This window comes from Haliaeetus albicilla, chromosome 3 (genome assembly GCF_947461875.1).
Source record: "Haliaeetus albicilla chromosome 3, bHalAlb1.1, whole genome shotgun sequence".
NCBI classification, from domain to species: domain Eukaryota; kingdom Metazoa; phylum Chordata; class Aves; order Accipitriformes; family Accipitridae; genus Haliaeetus; species Haliaeetus albicilla.
In genome coordinates this window covers 39,140,262-39,167,281 of record NC_091485.1, presented here as the reverse complement: position 1 = coordinate 39,167,281, position 27,020 = coordinate 39,140,262, and the positions used below count along the sequence as shown (strand labels likewise).

Sequence of the window (27,020 nt, the reverse complement as noted above, 5' to 3'; positions counted from 1 at the left end):
TAGGAGACGGGGAAAACGGATCTGAAATGGCTTCTGAGTGGCAGGGGTTTGCTTGCCTCCTTTACTAACAGATCTTCAGTTTTATAGTGCTTTAAAGGCTTTGTGAAAATAAGGAAAAACAGTTTTAAACCTGGAGAGAATAATACAAATTAGCGTATTTTGCTTCCTGGGCAGGATATCCTTTTTGTATTGTTGATTTCAGGGTTATGGGAGTGGAAATACCAGTTTTGTTTGCTTAGGTGAAATACTGGCTACTTCACTTACTTTGTAGCCTTTCCATTTGAGATGCCTGTGTTTTGAAAAATGTGTGCTAATGTTAGACAAAATTAGGAGTTCCTACTTTCACATTCTAAAGAACCTAAGTATCCCCGTAATGTATATTGTGGTAGTAAATATAGGTGGGATTGGTGCCTAGAGAGGAGACCAGGTTCTTCTCAGCACAACTTGCTGCCTGCCTAACCTGGAATTGATTCCTAAAGGAGGAATAAATTTAAGCTTAGGATTGTGAAGGAGGGCAGAATCATTGGAGAGGATGAGGGAAACTGAAAAATTGAAGAGTTCATGCATTTATATATAGATAGATTATTTTTTTTAAATTAATACACGATTTTAACATTCTTGTACAATTAATAGAATAGTCTGAACAAACATGAACTTGAATTTGTTGTGAAAGCAAGCTTTGCCAGGTATCCATGCCTGTACTCTTCAGCCATGCCAGTAACACAGTTCCAAAATTACTAGAAGCAAAACCGGTCAGGTTTAGTTGCTAGCACTTGTGATAACTTTTGTCACATCAAGAAAAAGACCAGGATACCTTAATGGATGTTCACTTGTGACTGAAGGCAGATTCTAAATGCCAAAGTTTTACAGCCGGTGTGCTAGCCTAGTACATCATCCGCGTTTTACTGGTATACTGTCGAATCGCTAGGTTTCTGAAACTTGACATAAAAAGCCTGCCTAAGGATTATGTCTGTAATTCAGTTTGGTTGAAGATTCTGTTAATGTGGGGAAAAATAGGAATTCCAGGTAGCTGACATAATACAGTTAAGCATAAAACCCTCTGCATTTTATGGTTGTTTTTAATGGTTGTTTCTTTTAAAGAATTATTTTTTTGTGTTTTTTGTTTTATCCTATTTTTTTTGTTTTATCCTCTTTTGCTGTTGCTTTTGAGTCCTTCCACCATTCTGATTTAGCTTCTGAAGGTAATACCCCTGTGTGTTTCTGTCCTTGTTTAAGTCAATCATTTATGCTTTTTTTTGACTATGCTTTCTTTTCTGATCAATTTTCAACTTTTGTTTTGTGTAATTTTGTTAAATCTTGAAGTTTTTATGTGATAAAACTTTGGGTAGATCTTACGATGCCACATGATATACATCTAAGGTGTGTAAGAGAAAATAACATTACAGATGCTTGTATACATATGTATGTATCACTAATGTTGATAACTATCATTCAAACAATAGCTAAGTTTATAAATGATTGCCATCCGTCTTGGGAGATGATCATGTGAAATAGCTTCATATGGAAGAAAATATTAAAGTTGCCACATTCACATATTTGAAGGGGCACTGTGTGTCTTATTGGTGATTAGTGTTGCCTTCCTGAAGTTAACTACATTTTCTTATCACTGGTTTGATGAACTTTCAAAATACTGCTTTGAACTCCAGTGAAATATTTAGAAAATAGTAGTAGGACTGTTTTGCAATGACTTGCCCAAGTTCAGCGACAGTTTAAGTGCTTTAAAAGAACATTTTCCAGTGCTTTAGTGAGTAAAAGCTTGATGATGCCTTGTGGAAAACTGGATCTTATGTTAGCATGGAACTTTTAATTACTTGAAATAATTCTAAGAATTTTGATACATGACAGTCTCGCTTTTGAAATCCAACAATAGTTGGAGAAATCTGGTCTAATTAGTTTGTCATTCTAGGGACTTGTTGATAAACTGTCTTAGAATCTTAAATAGTTTTCAAGTGTGTATATTTGAAGCAGCATAACCAATAAATTGCAGTTGCCATGATAGAACAGCTTCTCCAAACTTGTTCTCAATTTCTCTTTCTGAAAACAATCCTCTGATTGTTGGGCAAGTAACTTGGGCAGAAAAGCCAAGTAGGTAAAAATACCTGACTGGCTGTGTTGCTGTCCTCTGGCTTTTCTTGCCCAGCTTCTGAATAAACAACCGAGTCGCAAAATGAGGGTTGTGTACTCCATCAAAAAGCATAGATGGTTCTTTCTGATGGGTGGTACTGAATTTTGAAGGCCAGGATCTCTACCAGTTTCCTTCTGCTGTTACAGAAGGAGACCAGCAGTTGTTTTGCTTGACAGTCCAAAAGCTGGCTGGTTGGCACTTGCCAAAATGAAGTGCCCAACAGTGAAGCTGGTGCTCTGCTCTGAGCCGGACTGTGAAATCCTTGTGATAAAACTGATACATCAATGGAAACGTTTCTGTTTGTCACAAACAGCAGCAGCTGCTCTCTTTCCAAGTGTTACATGTGTATGCTGAACTCCCTAGCATCACTGAAGCAGTTTCCCTTTGAAGATAGATCTATGTGCTATTTTAGCATGTCATTCCTGTTGCATGGCCTTTAACAACTTCCTATACTCTTGTGAAAAGATTTTCAGAAAGATCTGACTTAAATCTATATCTTTTGGTAGATAGTCCCTTTGCCTGTTTTTGTGGAGTCCTTATATCGTTGTTGTTCTTAAAGGATTAATGGATCTTCCACTTTAGATTGAACTTCTTCCATTCACTTTCCATAAATATGTGACGAAAGAGGAGAAATGAAAGCTTTTCTTACTGTGTTGCTCTTTGGAAGAATAAATGACACTCCAATATGAAACTGAAATTTAAGGTGAGGTTTTCAAAGTGGAAGTCCAGTGTAAACAATCCTTCCCAGTTGTCTTTCTGACATTTTGCTGAAGAACAATAGCCTACCTAGTTCAGATGGCTGTGCTCATGTCTGGAAAGGAGTGGAGTGGTTAAGAACCTCACCGAATCATTTGAGGAATTTGTTGAATCACTTGGAGTCCAGCAGATACTTCAACCACACCAAGTTGTCCTTGTGCTTGAAAAGGGAACCTGCCTGAACACATTAGGATTGTCTTCAGTTTGAGCAGTAGCAATTCTGTCTGCCTGTTGGAATGATGCTTATTTGTTTTGAGATTTGTACAGAGGGTCAAGGAGTTCAATATGCTTTATGGTTATTAACAGGTACAAAGCTTCAGGTAGACCAAAGAGGTGGCAGACATCTAGAAATAAAATTTTATTCTAAATGAGTTAAAAAATATTAACAATAATGTGATATTTTGAAGTGCCACAAGTCAAGGTCTGTCCGTGATGTTTTTAGCCAGGGTTTCTGTAGGCTGATACAGTGTATGCTACAGTCATCTCAGCTGCGTGAGTAAGGTAAATTTTTAGTGTAAGTATGGTCTTCATGTCTTTGTGTAGGCTACAGATAGCGGGCCTTTGATTAGCGATGGGGGAGGAGGCATTTTTGGTGGTCAACAAGAATAGAATCCTGGTGATGAAGTTGTTTGAATTATTGAGTGCCTTACAGAAACTGTAGTTCTCCAAGATGCATTTGCCTTTCTGCTTACAAATTTGCTGCACTTGACAGTTCACATCTCAGTAGAAGCTGATGCTTTAAATCTGGTCTTTCCGTTTGCTTCATTTAAAAAAGTGGAATCTGGGCAGAGCGTCTTAAAAGAACCACAGGCAGGGTAGATTAAATTACTTCTCTCCTTCTTTTTTCTTTGCATTTTTCTAGAGTAGTGTAGGGGGTAGTGTAACAAATACGCTGATGGTATTATTTGAAGTGGGAAAATGGGGAAAATACCTCAACCTGTGGTACGTAGTCTGTTACCTATTTGGAGCATAAGCTGACACAAAGCAATCCATGGCTGGATGAGTGTAATGCTATTTAATTTACCTACCTATCACAAGTTGCTAAAAACCTCTGTACCATTAGCTCTCTCCTCTGTCTCTGACTGCCCACTACAGTGCTCCTAACTATTTATTTGTACCTCAGTTATTTGCCTGGTCTGAAGGTGCAAGGTCTGACTGCTTGTCATCCACCCTGTATCTGTCTCTTGGTGGAACTTGCCCATAAGTGCTTTCCTCTTACGTATTTTATTTAACAAATTTCAGTGAATGAAGTATCTTTAGGACCTCTACCCTTTTAGCAAAATTAGCTGAAACTGTCCTACTATTTTTGAAGTATTATTAGTAAGGTTTACATGGTAAATTGTCCCTTTTCCTTAGGAAACCAAACTTTGAAAGGTAATTTCAAAAGGATTTAGTTGTTCCAAGATTCCTACGAGATCTTTCAGAGTCCTTGCATCATGAAATCACTTGTTTGTATAAGGAAGTGGCTTACATTTTTAAAAATGTTCTTTGTATTTGATATCATACATGGATGTACTACTTTATCTAGCAAATAATATTTTAGAGAGCAAGTAGCGTTTTAATATGAACGTATCAAAAGGATTTATTATTCAGTAAATTTTTACATATTGTTTTCCTTCTCGGAGACTAATGCTCCAGTTGGGCATGGTTCTTCTAGCTGCATGTGTGCTTAGCTTTCTCCTAGATTAGATTACAGAACTGTACCGGACACGTCCAGAAATCCGTGATAGACAGGTGCAAATTGCAAGTTAACACTAAATTACATCACTGATTGTGCCGAGTCAGTGACATGAAATGTTCCAGGCTACTGAAAATATATTCAGCTGAGATTTGCTGAAATTCAAAGGTAGGTTATATGAAGAAACTTGAGAATGTTAGTGGGAAATCAGCATCATTTACTGGCTGATGAGTTGTATTGCTGCCTTTCCCATCGGGACAGGCACATTGCTGTGAGAAATGCTGTACAAACATATTTCAAGGGAAGGATTATTTGCATGGTTTATGATCTTCCAAGGAAATAAAGAACAAAAGCTAAGAAAACATAAAAGTGCTGCGCAGGGAGTTCTTCCTTGTAGTCTTTACAACAGCTACTATAATTGGACCCTGTTTGGAGCTAGGTCTTTGGTCATTTCTGTAATTTAAATATTAAGCTTACCTTTGGAAATACTTCTCTGACTTCAAGTGTAAGGCTTTCTTTTTTGTTTTAACGTGAAAAATATTAAAACAATTAAGTATAACTTCTGGGTTTGGAGTCATAGCACATCAGTTGTATAAGCAATTTTGCCTTCTTCCCCTTCTAAGTAGTTTGTTTCTTTATCTCTTAATTTCTTTTAGAATTCTTTTCAATAGCCAACATCTGTTTTTCTGTTCTGTTTCCTAACATGGTTTGGTTTGCCATCTTTTCAACTTGCATGTTTTCAGGCTGTTGTGTGTAGTGTTGCTCCTGCTACGCAGAGGAAAAAAATGGGTGATTGTGTTCACCTTCAGGTTGGCTTTTATCTGAAGTTCTCAAAGGGGTATGATAACCCTTTGTGGCACCAAGGACTTCACCGTCCTCAGTGTAAATAAGAAGTGTAGTGGACAGGGAGAGGTCATAGGAGTGTTTAATGTGTATGCACACAAAAAAGTCTTTATTTCTTTAAAGAACAAATGTTGTGAACTGGCAAAATTGAAGTCTGATTTTGAAGGTGATCCTCTGATCCTAGGGTTAAGAAAAAACATTAATGAAAGCCCTAGGAAGTGGCAGAAGATAGTGGAAATACAGTAAAGACAAGGTGTGAGGCTGGGTGCTAGGTCATGCCAAGCTTTGAAAACTATATGATGCCAGTGTTGAGTAACTATGAGAAAGTTCTTCCATTTTTTAGTTATTAGAGGACCAATCCACCACACTTGTGGGAGACTTCCTGGATTGTAACTAGTATCACGTTAGCTGAGTATGTATGGAACATAAAAATCTTGTGTAGGTCAGAAATACAGCCTATATGGGGCTATCTCAATGTCAGGCATGGATAGCTTGATGACTCTTTTAGACTTTTATCATCAAAAGTGAAATACCACTTGCTTGTTTTCCTTAAAATACCTTTATGTATTATATCCTGCTTCAGTGGTACCTTGATTTGCCTACAGAAAGTACTGGGTGGAGTGGAAGTAGCATGTAGCAGCCAAGTCCTGCCCTTGCAGCATATAGGTTGAATTCCTGGGACTGCAGTAATGCTGTCATTTGAGTTCTTTTACTTCTTTTAAAACTACTTTTAGCTTTGAAAGATGGAAATACCCCATAGGTAAAAGTAAATAAACAAATAAACCAGGAACTGCAAGTATTTGTTTTAAGTATTACATTCTAGAAGGCTATGAGGAGCATGGTTTTTTTGCGTCTGCTTAATCTTGTTCTGTGTCTTTTTTATGGTGAGGAATGATTGAGGAGCATCTGGAAAGAAATTTAGGGGGGGGATATTTTTTCCACACTCTGGTCCTGTTCTTCATAATCTCTTCACTAGCAATTCATGTCCTTCCTTTGTCCCCTCCTAAAACAAAATCAGTATATATATTTGAAACTTGCATGTTCAAATTTCCAAAATTAATTTTGAGAGTAAAATTGGAAATGGAAAATTGATACTTTATTTTCATTTCAATTTAAAAATTATTCAGTTCTAACTTGCATAAAATACACTTTTTTTTTTTTCCAGAGACGTGGAGCGATTTCCTATGACAGCTCTGATCAGACTGCATTGTACATTCGTATGCTAGGTAAGCATACCAGTTTCTATATTGAAAAGTTCTAATGTTTATGATTGATTTGAAATAATTATTTTTTTTATATCTGAGTGTTGAATTGTTAAACTTATTTCTTTTCTCCTGGATAATATTCTGGTTAGATTCTTTAGAAGAGTTTGGGTTCTTTTGTGTTGACTTGGGTTTTTTTGGTTGTTTGCCTTTTTACTTTTTTTTCCCCTGAGTTAACCATTGTGTTGGATGTTTTACTCCTATATTTAAAAAAAAAATTCTTATAATTAACCTAACGTGTTTGGTAGAAGTTAAGTTTTCCAAGTGACTCATGATTGAACTTGATTTCTGTGATGGAATTTGATCACCTCTGCATGGTATGCTTCTGGTAAAAACTGTAGCCTAGAGAACATTTGTGTGAAAGTTACCACACACTTTAAAAAACTTCAATACTGAGGCTATGAAATGCTCAAGGTGTTCTGAAAGTAATGGTACGATTTTAAACAATACTTTTCTTATTAATCCTAGATGACTTGAGAAGGGAAAGGACGCGTGACAGGGCCAGTAGTTTAGTCAACTTACTGAAGAATGTTTTCAGAGTAGCAACTAGATAAAGGGTAAGGTTGAATTAAAATGAAAGAACAGTATTGGGAGGGGCAAGCATCTGGGGGAGACCCGCTGTAATAGTGAGTGCACAGAAGCAGTTGAGGTCAGTACTTGAGAGGAGAAAGATGCAAAGCTCTTGCAGGTCTGGCTGCCGGATTCAGTACTTCCTCACCTCTTTTGGAGGCTGCTGGTGGTGCAGATGGCGTGGGAACTGTATATGTACTCTTAAGTCAGTTTCACCGCAAAATTATGCCAATTAATTTAAGCCATCTTGAGCTATGATTTCCTGTTGAAATGGACTATGAATGCTTGCATGATGTCTTGCACGGCTCAATGAACGTCAACAGCTAGTGATTATAAATTCTTAACTGGCTCCAACTAAATCAGCCAGAATATGTCTTTTTATGCCCTGAGTCTTTCCAATTTAGTTGTATATTGTATGTATTAAAGTCCCCAGAAATTCATAACTGCATTGTCTATGAATTTAAAGTTGTAAGCTACATGCATGTGTACACGTGTTATATATATGAATTTAGAGTTATAACCTACGTATGTAGGCATATGCGTGCATATGTATATATAAATCCAATTTTGATTTGGCATCTTTGCATTTTTGTTTTTCAATTATTTTGATTTTTTAAGTTTGTGAAGTTGTTAATACTCTAGCACTGTCTGTCTACTGAAGGATTTTTGATAAGAGAATGTAATTACTTTGGAGATTTGTTAAGAGGAGTAGGACAGAAGATGCTGGCTTCTAAATGTTTATTGAAAAAGCTGCTGGGGTGGTGTTGGAAATAGGCTTATTTCATTTTCAAAAGTTAAAATTTTTTTTTAACCATCCTTTTTGCAGGATGAACACTAGAATTCTTCAAAATGTGATTTTTCTGCTCTAGGCGTAAGAATAAGAAAGTAAATTCAGGCCTGAGGTAGTTTTGTTTCCTTGATTTTGTGATACTTTTTTTTTTTAAATTAAATTTATTTTGTGCTGTACTTAGAAAATACAGGGTTTTTTCTGCTTCAAAATCCTACAAATTGAGTACTTTTAATTCCACAACAGGGGAAATGCATATTCATTTATTTTAAAAATGCACTGATATGCTTGAATTAAAGGTAATGTAAGTATATATCTGTGGTTTTGTCTTTTTAAAATTAATCTGCTAGTGGTAGAAACTCAGCTTGTAAGAAAATAAATCTTAATTTCTGGGGAGAATAATCTGATTTCTTCTGCTACTTGGGAATTTTAACTGTACCATGAAGTATTTAGGCCCATCATTTCTGCAGAAGGATTTGTGATAATTCTCAAGTAAATCTAGAGGAAAGCAAAGCATGACTTATTGTTGTGCTTGGTATATACACCTGAACTGAGGGAAAAATCTCATTTGTTTTGAAATCTTTCTTTGACTATTCTTATAGGCAGAACTGGAATATATTCATAACGTGCTGTTAAGTAAATTAAATTTTCACTTGTTCTCTCATTGGAATTAATTACTAGACTATGTGATTGGTGGTTGTTATGAATAGCATAACTCTTTCTGGCATTCATTGCTGTTCAATGATGCTAGCTGTTCAGAGGCAGTAAGTCTTTTAAGGGATTGACCTCTTCTGACTTCAGCTGGGGGATGGAGGGTACCAACAAGCAAACAAAAAATTGCTCATTGGATGCTCGAATCAGTATGTTAAATTTGTATTACTTTCTCACTTGTTGGTGATCACTTTGTTTTCCTGAATGTTATGTACACTATACTGTACAAGTTAGCAACTATTTACAGACTTATTACTTTTGTATTCGTAAATGGACTGTAAAAAAGACCAGCCTGAAAGCTGAACAGTTGGATGCATCGGTATGTAGAAACATTCATATCACAGAAGAATGAATACATTTACTTAGAATTTTTTTGCAAGAAATGTGAAGTATTGCATTTCCCATACAGTATTCTGAGTGTGGTGGTTGGGGTTTTTTTGGTGTCTTTTTTTTTTATCTTAGTACACTTCAGCAGACTAAGCTGTAAGGAATCCTCAGCTGTAACTGAACGGGAAGTTAGGCACAGTCATGAGAGGTTTTGCCTTTTACTTGGTTATTATTCCAAACAGACTATTTCTGCTAATAAAATCACCTTGATAAGGTGTTTATTTTAACAGACCAAAAATATAAAGCTAAGGGTATCTAGGACACCCCCCTCTGCCTCTGTGTAGTTGTGCTGGCCATAGAGTTGCTTCCTTTAACGTTTTCAGGCTGTCTCAATGGGAATCCAATGGAAATTCATTTGCACTAAGTAAATAGAAATCCTTGTGATATGGCAGTGTTTCCAGGTTCAATTTAAAAGATGAAATTTTAGGGACACACAAAATAAACAACTCTTAACTGTCTTCATCAGTGTCGATATAAACAAACAGCGTTGACTCTAATGACTCATCTGTCATACCCCATTCCCAAAATATACACTAAGCCACTCCCAAGTGGCTTATTTGCTATTTTAAAAATATAGATACAGATGCAGCATTGTAGAATTTTTCTTTTAAGACCTTGGAAGGGGTAATATATCTGCATCACCTCAATCAGCTATTTCTCTCAGCAACTATGAGGAATTCTCGAAATTTCTTGTAAGTGCTTCTGTGTAATCTCGATACTTTCTTGATTTTTCTCTTTGCTTTTCTGATTCCTTTTTCTTGTTGTTTTAGATTGCCTGAAAGTTTTGCTACTGTGCATGGGTAGAAAGAGTGGGGCACAGACTGCTTGTATCTGTGAGCATGCACCTCTCAACTAAAACTGGAGCATTTTACCTTCCCTTAGAGGTCTTGATCACTTCAGATAGGAAACAGTGGAGGCAAGCTACTGTGTAATGTAGGTGCATGCTCTTCTCCCGTAGCGGTTGTTATGTTATATTCCTTTTGCTTTAATTCCGGCATATTTGGCTGACCTGTCATCTGTTTCTCCAACAAATTTAATAGGAACTTTAATTTGTGAAGCTAGTAATTCTTTCTGGAAATCCTGCTCTTCACAACCTCATGGCTCTGACTTGGGTGGTTTACCTTGTGGCTGTTGTAATTTCTGCTCCCAGCTGTCCTCCGTGATCTCTGAGATTTCTGCCCCTGCTCCAGAAGGCCTCAGCTCCCCAAGCAGCTGCTGCATTGTTACTGTGCCACACTGGAGTATTAGGGTAGCACGAAGTATGTGTTGTGTAACCCTAATGTGCAGGGATGTCAGCTATGGCATTTCAGCTGCCTCGTAAGTATCAGAGCTGTCCTTGCGGTGTGAGCAGGAATCTGAGAGACGGTTAGGAACTAAACAATCTATCTCAAGGTAAGTTTTGTTACAGCCCTGATTCCTTTTCAGTTTTCAGTTGTAGCTGCAAACCTCCCTCTTGTGTTCCTTCTTCAACTATTTATTCAGTCTTCAACTGAGTTTCTGCCTGTATGGCCTTTGTCTTAAAAATGCAAGCAATCCTCGTCACATTCTGGAAGAAAATCTAGTTAAATACTTAGCCAACAGATATTTTGTGATGTTTGTTCACAAAATCAGATTTTGAAAGGAAGGCTTCATGTTTTTTAAATCTTTCTCTTGATTCTTTGGATTCGCAGAAACTCTCAAAGAGGAAAAAAATTGTTCCTGGAAGTCCAGTCATTGCATGCTGGACTTGAATGTGTTCCCCTAAGGAAACAGAGGAGTCTTTTCAGAGTTGCTAAAGTGGCTGAAGAAGAGACACCTAAGATAAAAACTGTCAGCTTGCTACCACTTCTGCCCCCCCAAGGAAACTTACCTATAAGCAAATGGTGTGATCCGATAGTTTCAAAAGATTTTGTCACCACTTTGGTATTTTTTTAAAAGGCCTGATTAAATGAAAACTATTCATAAGTTCTTTTGGTTTAGGTGTTGAATTTTAATTCTCTTTCAGCTATCATAATAATGATTGGCTTTGAGGTTGGACTTCTGTTGCTGTTTGAAGGAATTATGTAACAGTGTCCTTTTGTCTGATGAAAGTAATCTTAAAGGCACAAGATATTTCAGATTTAAGTTACCTATGAAGTTAAACATGTCTCTTCCTTAAAATGAAATTCTGTAGCATTTCAGAGTCACAGGGTTACAAAAAACTTGTGCAGGATTTCCCAAGCAAATTGATGCGAATATGTTATGTTGTGTACAAGCACAATGAAGCAGGTGCATTCGGGATCTGTTGATCTTTGCAGGTCATATTAACTGAGCAGTGGATGCATAACGATGGTCCAGTATTTCTGGGTGTTTTGGGACTAACTATACATATGCAGTAGAGATTAGTTTCACTGTGCTAATAGCACATCATTTCATAATGTGCTAATGTGCAGCCACTTCGATGCTATTCCTTTTTATGCAGCTTTATATATAGAAACCTCAGAGGGATGTATGGTATCTTCAAATTCCACTCGTACCAATTTTTTCCAAGCATGTTTATTGTCTGAAATCTTGAAAAATGCAGTAGTTCTGTACAATGATAATGAAGACAGCTCTTCTGCCTTTGTTTTGGCCCAGTAGGAACTTCTGCTTTGTTTACTGTGATAAATTCTAGCCCTGTAGAAGTGATACTTTTTTCCAGAATAAATCCAAATGTATTCTAAAAAAAAAAAATCATCCATTGTTGAGATCTTGATTCTTAACAAAATACCCTCTGCTTCTACCATGAGCAAGGGGAGAGAATTTTGTTTATTTAATGAAAATATTTTGCTTTCCTTGCTGGGAATTACTCATTTCATATGCATGCAAGTAAATATCCTCATTTTACCTTTTCCTTATTACAGTGGCGTTTTTAATAGTTTGCCATGTGCATTTTTAGTATATAATTTATTCTTTTGGCTAACTATTCCTGTAAATAGAAGTTTTAATAATTCTTGTTAAAAGCAATGTAGTTAGTTGCACTGCTGTGTTTTACTTGTAGATAGTTTTTCTTGTTTTCCTACTCGAAATCCACAATATTGCAGGCATTCCAAGGATAACAGGGGTACCGTTATTCTATCTATGCTGTTAGACTAGGTACTGGTAAATAAAAAAGAACAAAGCAGAGTGAAATTTTCTGGATATCATTTATCAGATGAACCTGCTTGCTTTGTTATTTGCAGAATTCCATGTAAGTCTTCAGATATTTTTCTGTGAACTTTTCCTATTCTTGATGCTTTGAAGAAGTAGATTGTTCACCACAACCTAGTTGTACACTGACTGAAACTATTTGCTAATTCATGTTATTGTTGGTAAATTTTGAAAGTTAAGACTGCCTTAAAAACTAAATGTAATTCACAAAAGTTGTGTCACCTTTTCTGTAAAAAATCAGCTCACTAAAAAAAACTCCTTTATTTTTCTTTTAATTCAGCTGGTGAACTCATTCACACAGCTGTAGCTATGACTGATTTCCCAGATAACTATGAATGAAAGGTAATGAAAGTTGTGTTTTCTTCCATGTAAACTGATATTTTCATACACAGCTACTAATGTATTTGCCTCCTCTTTTCCAAAATTTCCTCCCTGTTTCCTTTTTATTAATTTAAAATTCACCAGTTGCTTGTGCCTAACAGAAGAGTTCTACAACTTGCTGCCTCTGTATTGCCTGGAACAAGACAAACCTCTTGCACTCTGCTTAGATGAATGCTTGAAACCTTTATAAGTAATATATTGTCAGTGGTCTGAAAAATAATATTTACAGGTAGTAACTGGGTTACTTTCCCTTGCAGCTTTGTTAAGGTTTTCAGTTTCAAAAAAACAAATGCAGTAATAACCAAAAACCACATGTTATTTGGTATGTTTTTACTGATGTGTACACTTTAGACTCATTGTTTGGGGAGCCCTGGGCCTATTTCTCTTTTTGTGGTCCTTCCAGTGTGCCTTTCAAGATAACATTTATGTGAAGTGTGTCACTATAGTTATGTCAGTGTTTATAGATATATATCCCTAGAACCTGTTAAGTATTAAAAGTATATTACTGAAGTTTTAGGCAGTATCTTTAGCTTTTTTCTGACAAGTTGCCTGCTTCAGCATTACAAATCAGCAGGTTGGAGAAGAAAAGGAAAAAACACTCTCAAGATGTTCTCAGTTGCTGGAAATTAAATAGCTATATTTTTATTTTGTTCTTATAAAATCAGTCTTAGTTTCTTGTGTTAAATATTTAGTTTTGATTCATATGAAAATATCTTTGTTTGAGGAGAGGAGAATACTACACTTGAAGGATTTTCGTAATAGAAACCTGAACACTTTCACATCAGAAATTTCACTTTTTTTGTTAGGATTTGAGGAGGGAAACACTATTGTATTTGATCCTCAAAGGTTTGCCCAAATTTGTAATTGATAAAGGATTCTAAGCGAAAGCTTTTAATCCAGATGAACTACTTATATTAATTCATACAAATACCTAACGAAAGAATACTGATCAGCTTTCAGTTGGTAAAATGCATAAGTAGAAGTCAACTAGCATGCTAAAAGATTCAGGTTGAAGCTAATTGCAGTGCAAAATAGTTTTGATAAAATTTTAATACTGAGTTTTGGTATTTTAATAGGCTCTTGTGTAATATTCAAACAGCTGAGCACAAGTAAGTAAATGCTAGTGGGAAAATATTCTATTATGTAATATAAAACCATATTGTAACTAGCTTATTTGCTAAAAGCTACCATTTCTAGAAGCTGAATCTGTTTTGTATTATACAAAATGTTATCGTTTTATGTGTGTTACTGAGGAACAAATCAACTTTTAATGTTCTTGTTTCCTGTCATATTAAGGTGCATTTTTACCATACTGGTGTAGCAAGCTGTTCCTAATTTCATCTGAATGCTTATCACATGCTTCTGGCAACGTATGCTTAGGCAGGAGAGATTTTGACAAGAAAGCATGCGATTGCATGTTTAACAAGTCTTCAAACTTTGTTTTGAATTTCACCTTTAAAACAAAAAGCATTGAAGTAGGCCTATTGTTTGAATAACCCTCCTCCATTAAGTACATGAATCTTTACCCCTCCAGGCTATGTTCATTTGCATTTTATCTCTGCCACTCTTCCACACTTTTATTTCACTCTTGACCCTGTTTCTAGGAGATGTGCGAGTAAGAAGTCGGGCAGGATTTGAAACAGAGAGAAGAGGTTCTCATCCATACATTGATTTCCGTATTTTTCACTGTAAGTATTTAAAAGCAGATAAATGACAAATAAAGGCTTCCATTAATTTTAACTACTGAGCCTCTAAAAATAAAGTTAGCGGCTTATATAGCAAGACTATTTTTTATACTTCTTAGGAAAATCTTTCATGCTACTTCATTACCAAAAATAGAAGAGGAAAGTCTTCACTGCTAAATTTTTGTTTTTAAAAATATAGTTTAAAGTCATTGAATTTAGACCTGAATCCCTATGGAAATGAAGACTATCTTATACACAGCTACTGATGTGTGTGCTGAGTTCTTACTTGGCAAACAATCAGTTAAGAAAACTTTCCTGCTTTTATAAAGCAGCAGAAAGGCTTGCTTCAGGATGATGTTTGAAGAGAATTACAATAGATGTCAACATTCTTGACCTCATCATAATCAATTAACATTACATTTACTCAAACATGTAGGTAGGAGTTAAATTTTTTGGCCATAGACAAATAAAGTGTTATAAGAAAACAAACTAAATTTTTTTGATGATGTGTTTTAGGAAACATTTTTTCTCAGAAGTGTTACAAGAAGAATATTTTTGGATAATTTCACTTTTTTCTTGATATATAACATTTATATTGTTATAAATAAATATGTCAGTAGTTTTTGTAATATAAAAGCTTCAATAATCACCAAACCAATATACAGCAAAAGTGCAGGGGATTTAAGTCTTAATTAAATTATGCCAATAATATTAATGTATTAAGTGTCATAAAGTATCTATACCAACATGGTATCAGCACAATTCCAAGTATTCTGAATGCAATGGAGCGATTTAGAAAGACTTATATCATGGTAACAAGTGTGGTTGTTGTAATTACCTTATTAATAAAAATGAGTGGCAGAAACTGGTCTAATTAATATTCTGATCTTAACTGAAGTTACTTTTTTTTTAAAAAAGTAGATCACTACTTAAATTTAAAACTCTTAAACTCTTAATTTCATTCAAAAGTTAGTATCATAAAATAGGTGAGAAAACAAAGTTTGAAGAGTATGCTATATTGATTTTTTCAATAAAGAGGATAAGAATTCAATTTCATTCCTGATAATTCTATTGAGTATAATAAAAATTCTCAGTAGAAATAGCATGCGATTTATGAATTACGTAACTGTCTTTTTGTGTGTATATATATATGTGGCATTTCATGCTGATACATGAAAATACTAACAAGTATTAAAAAAGGTACCTGTTAAAAGTCAGTCACATATGATATTATTGCTGCTGTCAAATTAACTGTATTTTCTATGGTACTCATCACGCTGTTTCTTTCCATCCTGATGATTGTGCATCAGGCAGATCATGACTAATCAGGAAAAGGATTTTCACACCCTTTCTTCTTGCCCCTACTTGTTCAGGCACAGGCACCAACTTTTAGCAACATCAACTGTGGTGTCTGATGACAGCAAAGAATGTTGCTAGGAGGCCCAAAAAATTCTTTGGCAATAACTTCCCTCTCAAGTCAGCTGCTGTCGCAGTTTTCAGAGTTGCCATATTATAGTCAGATTTTTTTGCACTTCAGGATTGTGGCCTGTTGCAGCGTTGCTCTTTGACTTCAGATTCCTGCTGCATTGTGGAGTTTCTTTCAAAGTCAGTAAGGAATTCAGCCCCATCTCTCACCATATCACTAGATTATCTATTAATTTACAGAAATGTTGTTTGGGTTTTTTTTAAATCAGTAATGGACTCCTGATCAGTGTTTCCTTAATTGTTTTAAGCAAAAGAGTTTTAGTATTGTACTATCAGACTGTGGGTGGAGAGAAGTTGTGGGGATCAGATTTGACCTCATTTTTAGGATACTCTCCCTGCCCTCCCCCATTAACTCCAGAAGGATTTTGCCGTATAGAGCTACATGGCTGAAAAATGCTCACCCCTATGAGCAATAGACAGTGTGTGAGAGGAGCCAGCAGAGCCAGCCAGCTCTTCTTTGCTTGGGGCAAAAACTGGACTGGAAAGGGTCTCTCTGCAGCTGAAGCAGCCTAAACCATCTCAGTGTTGGCTTCCCTGCCCCCCCTCCTTCCAGCTGCATACTGAACATCAGTAATGCATGGATATGCTTCCTTCATGGTGGTTGTAAAGTTTCACTGTAACTTTCTTCTACTATCCACTAACTTTATTCTGTGGTTCTAAATATTTTGCAATGATCATTGCTTACCTGTTTTGGAGATGACTTATATACTGCCTATCATTCACAGTGTTGAAGCATTTTTGCCATGTTGTATTTTGCTTAGCTAACTTTTGTTGTTTAGCATTATTTTCTTTTTCTGTCAATGATGTTTTGTCAAGAAGTTGAATGTCTTTCAGGAAGTCCAGCTAATAATCTCCTGGCCAGTTCTCTTTTTCCAATATTTTATAATAGGCTGTTAACTCAGTATTTTATTGGTAGGTTTGAACATTACTGAATTTTAAATGCATTACTCTATTTTCAGGAAGCTTCTGGTTTGGTTTTTCTGGTTTTTTTTTTTTTTTTTTTTTTGTTTTGTTTTGTTTTTTTGTTGTGTGGGTTTTTTTGTGTGTTTGGTTTTTTTTTAAATAATCACTTCTGTTTCATAACATTATTTTTACTTGCAACTGCAACTAGTGTTACCAAAGTAAAGTTTGTTAGCATTTGGTTCTTAAGACCACTTCTGTTTCTTCTTAAGGATTATAATCTCAGTGTCTGCATCTTCAACCCAGAGTTCTGTAATTGGCACATGAACGTTCAAGTTTCTAAACTGGCTAGAAGTATTCTCAATGGTAACTTCTTTCTAGGAAATTCAATTTTAAAATGATTGTTGGAAAAATGTCTATTGTTGTTGCTAGAGATGGTGGTGTGGAAGTCATATCTGAGGATTATTAAAATTTGTTGGGTGGTAGTTTTCCTTCTATATTATAGGTTATTCCAGAAACCATACTTTTATAGTTAATGGCAGGAACTACCCAGGAGGAATAGCTCAATAAACAAATTTTTGTTTGAACAGGACTGCTTCCTGATGAATGGGGAAAGTCAAGACTCTATTCTTCATGTTGATTGGTAATTGGTTAACATCAGGACATCAGTTTGTAGTTTTTCTGTTGTTATGGTCTGTTGATTATGTCTGTGTGGGACCACGGGCATAAACTCAAGTTAGCAGCTAAAAGCCATATCTGGAGAGGAGAGAGCAGCCACATAACTTTCTTCCTCATAAGTAAATTTTTGCCTTAAATTATAATAGTCTGGTTTTGTTCAGTGGAGGTACATACTTCACAGTTGCACAGTAAATTGCATACACTTTAATATTTTATTGAGTTGAATATAGAGCACTGGATCTACTTTTCACTCCTCAGGTAACAAGGAGGGAGTTTGGCAGTTTACTGTCTAGCAACCCAGCATGTACTGTTTGGATTTCAGGGAAGTTACTGAAAAAGTGATTGCAGTGGTTATAGCCACTCTTGCTGTCTGCTGGTTTACAAATAGACTACAGGTAACGATTACTTTTACATTTTTTTTACATTACTCAAGACATCATAGATAGTAATTCAGTCTGCAGTATTGACAGAATATGTTGATAAAAGCTAACATGAAACAAAATCTTCCATAGAAGAATTGGTAAATGACAATGTAAAAATACTCCCTTTTTTAGAAATAGCAAACCAGCAGTAAAATTTTAGGTTTTGTTTTCTTGCTTTTGAGAGGTTGTCAATAATGTCTACTGTTTTTATACACATAATGTCTGTGTATGTATACACACATACACTTAAACTTCGATTATGTTTGTGATGATTTTCTAGCATGCACAAACAAAAGAATATATAATGTGCCCCAATCACTCACTGTTTCACCTGAAAAAAAGACAGTGAATGTGCTCAGTGATGTGTCCAGTAAGGAAGTGAAGCCAAAATTAATAAAGTGAAACTAAAGTGAATAATTAAGATAACAGCAAAAATATTGGGAAGTGTTGTATGCAGATAGCACTTAATGCTTTCAAACTTCCTTTTTAGGAAAGGATAGTTGGATTTAGTCTGGAAGAACCGGATAAAAACCGAATACTTTGGTTTTGTGGAGAGGAAACGTTTTTTTTCTTCCTGCTTTTCCTGTTGTATCTGCACCAGAAGAGATAAGACCTTGTCAAAAGGTTTTTAGAATTCTCTCATGCCACTCTAGTCTGAGCATGCTTCTATGGGGAGGTGGTGATGTTGCCCACACATGTGGCTCTATTTTGTGTTTTATAGATAACCAAATATGTTGCATCTGTGAGTTAAAATATCTTAGAAGGAAGAAAATGTTTTTTGAATTAATCAGTATGTTTCTGTAAACTTTTAGGAATGACTCAATTTTGAATCAAATTGATGCCTGCATACACTACAGTGCTTCACATAGGAGAGAAAACAATGTGATGGAAGCTTAAAGCTTCATTGAGACTTAAATGGTTCTTCTCCTTAGTTGTATATGGAGCCTTTTTAGAGGGGAAAGGAAAGAAAGGAAGATTTTAGGTGACTTTTACAGGTGATGGATAAATCTAATTCTTTTTCTTAAGAGTGCAAACACATGAAGAAATTCCAGAGTTCATCTTTGGTATACAACTTTCAGACTGTTTACTGGGAAATTGCAGTTCATGGAACATTTTATATGCTACTTTGAGATCTGGCAAAGATGTCAGCATCTACTGTTTGCAGTGTTGTTTTGAACCTTCCAGTTTTTTGCTCACAAATCATTGGAAAAGGTTTACCTTGGACAGTGAATTTAGACATCGTTGGGTGAGAAGGCAGAAGTCAAAGAAGAGAGAAGAATTCAAATCCAAATTGATTGCCTTAAACGATTTGGGGGATCTTTGTGTCACAGCACCTGATCATGCATTTAACAATACCATCTAGAGGTTGAGATAAAATGAGCATAGTCCAGATGCAGTTGAATGCCCCTTTTTTGTTTCAAGAAAACAGAGGAATTACCTAGCTGAATCTGGTTAAGAGTAATTTTCTGTCTTGTTCAACAGCCTACTGTGAAGAAGGGTGAGTTTCACAATAAGTAAAATCATGCAAGATTTCTGTGTGGTCATAAGTTGAATGAAGTATTTGGTTTCCTTGTGAAAATACCAGCACTGAGCAGTGAAAAGCTTGTACTCAAGGGATTTCTCTAAAAGCTGCCTTTCTGTGAAGGATGCATTCTGAAATTGTCATGTAATTATTCACAATCCAGATTATTCAAATAAATTGTTTTCCTCAATGCGAGAGACATTTTTACTTCGATGTAGTGTGGAGAATGCAGTCACACAGAAAATGTCCTAAATACAGCTTTGGCCAAAAGAAAACAGTGAAGATAAACTTGAAGTGTAAAGTCAGCTTGAAGGGAGCTTGATTAAGGAAGATTTCATGGTAAAAGCTTCCAATTGAGAATACAGGACAGATCTTTTTTGTTTTTTTCTTTTGCTATTCTAGATTGTTATTTTACCTACAGTTTCTTCTTTTCAAGTTTCTGTAAAACAGCATGTGTGCTCTGGAGTCTTGCACTGGTACAGCTCACTCTGTTTTATTGCTGAGGTAAGTTTGACCTTAGAAGAACACACAGCCACAGTCTAGTTTTTTCTTTTCTTTTCTTTTGAACCTCTCCAATGTGCTCCTTCTCCAGGTAGCTTATTTTGAAAGGCTTTTTTTGTTTGTGGGTTGGGGTTTTTTTTGTGGGGTTTTTTTTTTTTCAATGCTGGACAGTTTGGCATAAATCATGAGAATTTTTTTGTTTTCATATCTGCTCCCAGTTTGACTTTTGTACTGACAGTCACACAAACTCTTAAGGGATTTTCTTTTTGTCAACTGTGATGTGTTATTTTTGAATTCTTTCATTTCTGGGGGTGAAAAAGAACCAAAAAAGATTACTTGATGGTTCTGTCATTCCATTGCTGTAGAACTGAAGATTTCTAGAACACCAAAGAATGGTGTTTTCTTTGAAGACATCAAGAAAAGGATTTGGTGATGGTCTGGAATATATTATCCTTCTTTTGGGAAAAGACTTGAACCATTATGTGTCGTATACTTGTTCAAGAGCATCAGTATCTTGATTAACACAGCATAACCCATTTTTGTAAGGGATATATGTGTATTTTGATGATATTCCTCTAAATATTTTGCTTCAGTGAAGTTTGTTAGTTCACACTATGCTGTTGTGAGCTACAAATTTGCCTTGCCCAGTGGGTGGATTCAGGTAAAAAAAGTATACAATTGCAAGATTGCTGGGATTATGATTCAGTAAATTGGTAGGGAAAGAATATGCCTTGTATATACAGTTTCGTAGTCCTAAGATAATTGCAAAATGCTATGCAGTCCAGCACAGGAATGGCATTGTTCAATTTACTTGATTTTGTATCCTTCCTGAGGTATTTACAGAAATATTAAAAGGAGCCAAAATTCAAGAGAGTTGTATGAGTAGAATCTGTTAGATATTTCACAGGGTTTTCTTTACACTTTTCTGTCTGTGTAACTGCTTATAGTGCCATTGGAGAATTGGCGTTTAATTCATACTGAAGTAATCTAATCCCTGTACTTAGAGTAATTTCTCTCAAATTAGGTCTGCTTTGAGCAGAGAATTTCACTAAAGGACTTTCAGAAGTCTCTTCTGTCCCTTCCTACCTAAATTATTCTACTGTTTTCTGTCTCTGTACTTTACTAAGGTGGTATTTCATTCTGTAAGATTCTTCAAGAAAGGAGTTATCTTTGGTGGTGGTAATGCGAAGCAGTTGCCCTCCGTCAGGGAAGATCTGTTGAAAACTACTAGAGTTATTAGAGTTGTGGTACTATTAGAGTTTCTTGAAACTTATATTTTTCTGATTCCACTCAGAAGACACTTGCAAAACCATGTTTGTTTAACTAATCCTTAACCCATAGCATATTTTCTGGTGATCATTACTATTTGGGGAAAAAAAAAGTATGAATGTGTATATAAAAATATATATATATATATATATAAGTTACATTAGAAACAAAACAGTCTGGCTTAGTTTTTTCTTTTAAGGAGAAGAGAGGGTATAGTGCCTTACAGTGATGCTAGGCAGGGCTTCAGGGTGGTTCTAAATAAGACAGGAAGTATAATAAGGCAGTTCAGACACCAATAGTCTTTATATGTAACTTTAAAATCCTTGCTGAAGTTATATCTTTCAAATGAAATCATAGTTTCATATATGACTTCAGTACTAAAAAAGGACTTTAAAATGCAAATCATGAGTGGAAAACTTAAAGAAGAGCTAAATAACAGGACTTAAAATATTTTTTTAAGATGTGCATGGATCTAATATAATGCATTTCTTAATGTTTTGATGGGCATAGATGTGAAATTAGAATGCTTATGGGTCCCTCTAGTGGTGTGAAATGCTAGACCATACTTTCAAATTCCTCATAAATAGAAAATGATTTGTATCTTGGAAGCATTAGAAAAATGTTTATAATTGGCATGTGAAATTGAATATTTCTTTCAAATGTATATATTTACAGATAGTAGCAACTCAGCTATTATGTCATGTTTGATAATAGTATCTGCTATGTAAAAATGATAAATCTGTAGTTGGGTTTAATATGGAAAAATTGCGAGAGATTACATCCATGGAAAGAAGATATTTCCTTGAATTTTTTAGGGGCAAAAACCTCCTCTGGTGGACGTCTGCACCTCAAACTTCATTTTTTATGTTCAAACATAAGAAAGGTCTGTCCTCTCAAATATTTTTTTTTAATTTCTTATTTATGTTAGTGGCAGTGACACTTGAGATCCTCAGTTAAGCTCTTTCTATTGTTCAATGATTTTTATAATGGATAATTTGTTATTTACTTTTTGGGCTGTAGCAGGGAAGAAACGGAGGTATAGTTTTTATGCTGGATAACCTTGTTTTGACCAGGACCCCATCAGAGGCTGTGAGTCTTTATCTTTGCATTAAAAGAAAGTTGAAGCATTTTGCTGGGATTTAAGGTTTCTATTAATAAAAAATTAAACCAAACCATAATTAAATTGTCATTCTTCCTTTTGTTGTCTTTTGTTGTTCCTGCTATATGAAAGATGCAAAAATTCTGAGAATATATCAGTATATTATGATTTTGTGATTGTCACTTGTCTTTTCTCTACTTATTTTGTATTTTTATTTCAGCATGAGAAAAATAAATATTTAATTTCCCTGTGAAATATGATAAAATTGTTTTTTTTAGGTTTTCATGAAGTACAGCACGCTAAAAGATTAGGAGTGGGAAGAGACATTAAAATAAGTGTCTTGGAATACAGATGAAATCTGTTGCATGAAGACAACTTGATATTACTTTATTTTCTTGCTGTATATGCATAACATTAACAAAATAACTGACGTTAGTAAACAGAATTATTCCTTTTTTTCTTTATTTTGAAAGGCATTTTTTATTATGCCAGTGTCTCACTCAAAATGCTTAGAAACAAGAATGTAATAATTTTAATTAAAAAAGTAACTTGGAAGTAAAAAATACTTTGGGTGATGTTCTGACTTTAAGTAGGACATGAAGAGTTAAGAAGGGAAGGAGAAGGTCATAGGAGAGCTGCTGTTGACTAGGCACAAAGGCCTACAGTTTCAGTCTTCTGGTTCCTTGCATCCAAGGCACTTCTGAATACTGTAGCTTCCTTCTTAACATGCCCAACATCCTGACTTTGCTTTCATTCCATTTCAGTTCTCAAGACTGTAAATGTCATATGCATTTATTTATTTTCTCATTCTAATTTGTCCTTAAACTATCCTTATCTCCTAAGACCAAGTGGTCACTATTGGATATTAGAAAGGCATTTAGCACACTGAAAACTCCAAATGAAATGAAGGATGTTTGGGCTGGGAGGAGGGATGTTTTTGCAGCATGCTTTTTCTTGAGCCAAATGTAACACACTCATTGCTCTTCGCCTTCTTTCCATTATAAATACATTCTTGAACCTTGCTTTGTTAGGGTCTCTGAAATTAGCATCTTGTTTCATGACTCATGATAGAAGAGGGTAGGCTGACATTCTCTTATTAATCATGCATATAAAGGGAATGAGTTTTCTGCTCGTGCCAGGAGGGAAATACCAAGTTTCCATTGCACAACTGTATCGTTCAGTTTACCAGTCCTTCCCATGAACTTGTCTTTGCTGGTCTGCCAGAACCACAAAGCAGTTGATTTTTTTGTATCTGTCATCATAATTTATCTGTGAGGAAAAGGGAACTGCAAGCAGAAATGCTATCAGTGTTCCTGCAGCTGAAGAACCTATCTTTTTTTTTTTCCCCCTTGTCTTCCCCCCCCTGCCCTGAAAGCTACCTATTTTCTTTTTCAGCTTCCCTTTTAAATTAATTACCTGTCAAACCTCCACATCTGACTCACCTATTCTGAATTGTCCTGTAGCAAATGTTTAGCTTTTAAAGAGAGAGCAATTTACTTTTTCGGTTGGTGTAGTCCCCATGAGTTAGGTGTTCTGGAACTGCAGAGGGCTGGCAGGCTTCAAAATCTCTTTTTCTCATTTGGAAGTTATTCTAATCATTGGAGATCTAAATGATAAGACGTTTGGTCAAGCTGTTATTACCTAACTGGGGCTATACATGTGGAATAAATAGTAGTTCAAAGGGAAGCTCAAAGCTCTGTCCCTGGGGAGGAACAACTCCAGGCACCAGCACAGTCTGGGGGCTGACCAGCTGGAAAGCAGCTTGGCAGAAAAACACCTGGGGGTCCTGGTGGACACCAAATTAAACATGAAACAGCCATGTGCCCTTGTGGCAAAGGCGGCTACTGGTATCCTGGGCTGCACTAGGAGGAGTGTTGCCAGCAGGTCGAGGGAGGTGATCCTGCCCCTCTCCTCAGCACTGGTGAGGCCACACCTGGGATCCAGTTCTGGGATCACCAGTACACAAGAGAGATGAACATGCTGGAGAGTCCAGCAAAGGGCAAGGAAGATGATTAAGGGGCTGATGAGGAAAGGCTGAGAGAGCTGGGACTGTTCAGCCTGGAGTTGGGAAGGCTCAGGGGGGAATCTTATCAATGCATATAAATATCTGAAGGGAGGGTGCAAAGAGGACGGAGACAGGCTCTTTTCAGTGGTGCCCAGTGATAGAGCCAGAGACAGTAGGCACAAATGGAAACACAGGTGGTTCTCTCTGAATATCGGGAGATGCTTTTTCACTGTGAGGGTGACCAAGCACTGGCACAGGTTACTCGGGGAGGTTGTGGAGTCTTCCTCCTTGGAGATATTCAAAAGCTGTCTGGATGTGGTCCTGGGCAGTGTGGTCTAGGTGGCCTTGCTTGAGCAGAGGAGTTGGACTGGATGACCTCCAGAGGTCCTTTCCTACCTCAGCTGTTCTGTAATTCTATAATGGCAGCATTGCTGCCAGGAGTGCTGGAATGAAGTAGGCTTTGTTGGTTGTTTGAGTTACATCAGCTGGAGCAGTGCTCTTTTTCTTTTTTTTTTCTTTTTTAAAAAAGGGGGAGAAAGTAGGATTAATGTGTAAGAGTAGTGGTTTACAAACTATACAAACTGATGATAATTCAGAGATCTTAACTATTTTTAAGATGTCTCAATAGCATATTGCGAAGTAGGGAGTAATGACTGTTCAGCTTCGCAGAAAACTGATTCGTTTGCCTCTGCACCCACAACATCAGCAGAAAAAATACTGAAGCAATAACACGTGCAACCCCCCAGATGACTTATGAACACAAATATAGGTGGAATGCAGGCCTATACTGCCAACTTACCTCATTTCTGTCTTCTGTTATGTATTTTGCTGACAAAAGCTGTTGTTTTACTTGTATTACCTACATCATACTGTTCTGCCAAAGATTAATGGGTAGCATCTGTGACAGTGAGACTTACTTGTAGCATGACAACAGAAGTAGGTTTTTGTTAACTATAGATCTGTAGAAGAGTACTTATGATCAAGAAAGCTCTCTCTGCTTCCAGGAGAGTGCTGATTTCTCCTACTTAAATACTTTGTTTTATTGATATTTAGTGAAGTTCCTAGATTTTGTATGTGACTCTGTGGACATTTTAGATCATTTAATGATCTAAATATACCCATTTTATATTATTTTATTTCAAACCTAATGACTTCTGTTCTGAAATTTGGATTTTAAGGGACCAGATCAAGACTAAGTGATAAAAACTTCTTACCCAAAGCCTATGCTCCAGTAAGAGGAGCAGCTGTATTGCTCCCTGCTTCTCTGTTCTGCAGGCTGGCAGTGCACAGACTGTAACCTCATGTTAACAAATGTGGTTAGAAATATTGGTAGAGCAACGCAGCATGACAGAATCTATTTGTTTGCCTGCTGTATGTGTGAATGTCGCTTTGTAAGCAACTTTTATCATACGTAGTACACCTGCTTACGTAACTGGAATATATAGGTACCTGTGTCTTCAGAGGAAGAGCCCTTGGCCTTAAGTGTGATGACTTGAACAGATGTCTTTCATGTGAAGTTGTGTTAGCCCTTTAAAACTGATGGGAACTTAAGTATCTTGATGAAGTGTTTCACACGTTTGAAAGAATATTCCAGTTTTGTCAATTTAATCTCTGTTAGCGCAGACAGTTGATGTGAAATGCTGCTGCATTTGATTAGATATTGTATGTTCATGCAATTGTGAATTCTCTTCAGAGGCGTTTTATTAGTGTAGTTTGGAAATTAATATATTGAGCTAATGTAGAACAGAAAGTTCATTGGAACTTCTGCAGGGAGAAGCATTTATGTGGATAAAGATTTATCTTACGCAGAATTAAACTGCTTTCACTAGAAATCACTGAGGTCTTTAATTGAGGGTGTTCATGAGGCCACACCTTCCCCTGTACAATATTTTAGACTGACTTTAAGAACAAAAATTGTAACTGCTTACTTGACAGATCTCTAATATGCCTTGTTCTTGGAAGGGCAAGAGGTTTATACTACAAAGTTGGGGTCATGTTGGTTTTGAGGATCTGCATTTTTGGAAAAACTGCTGTTGGAAGTACTGCTGAAAAGAAAGTGAAGGCTAAATTTGGCCCTATGTACTTCAGAATGAAAATATCTGGCCTGTTGCAAAGAAACCATAGCTATACGTAGTTTGATCTTCAGGTTTCTAAAACACTTCAAGCTGTCAAGTGGAATTGAACATAAGCTAGCACCAGTCATTTGAGTAAACCTGTTAACCTAGTAAGAGTACAGCAAAATATTTGGATTTATCTTTGAAAACAGGCTAAACCAATTTTCTATAGTGTTTTCACTGTACTGGGAAAGGGAATTATATATGCTGTGAAAGTAAATGTGGTACTTGTTTGGCAGAGGAGAGGTTCTGAGCATAATGATCTGCAAAAGCATCAAAATCACTTGACTGTGTTTAAAACTTTGCCAGTAAAGTTAAGAGAACTTCTGAGCTTTAAAATTTGTGTAAAAGTTATTTGTACGTGCTCAAAACCTACTTGTAACTCCTGTATCAACACACAATTACTGATATTCTCTTGCTGGTGTACATATCCTATGTGATTTGCTAGGGATATGGATTGGATGTGTAGAGAACAGTTTTCCAAAAAGTTGTTGTTTGCAGTATTGTGTGATTTTACACAATTTCCATAATATTTCTGTCCTTTCAGTAACAGAGTTCCTTAAAAAGATAAGTTTCAGCTGTGATTTAAATATTTGGTTTTTTTTTCCACAGGATGCTTACACAGAAAATTTTCCTTTCCAAGCCACAGCTCTGTACTTACTATTAATAAAA

General features: G+C 36.0%; 1 protein-coding gene across 9 annotated transcripts in view; it reads left to right on the top strand.

Moving 5' to 3' along the window:
• Positions 1-27,020, top strand: part of PDE7A (phosphodiesterase 7A) — a 78,500-nt gene that overhangs the window by 35,004 nt on the left and 16,476 nt on the right. For 3 of the 9 annotated variants that reach the window (XM_069779436.1, XM_069779434.1, XM_009927767.2), the window contains exons 2-3: positions 6,589-6,649; positions 14,273-14,356. In XM_069779436.1, coding sequence (XP_069635537.1) covers positions 6,589-6,649; positions 14,273-14,356 — 145 coding nt within the window. Of the gene's footprint in view, positions 1-6,588; positions 6,650-8,839; positions 9,833-12,567; positions 12,630-13,744; positions 13,778-14,272; positions 14,357-27,020 lie in introns of those variants that run through there. The other 6 variants (XM_069779435.1, XM_069779439.1, XM_069779442.1 and 3 more) reach the window with 5 other exon arrangements.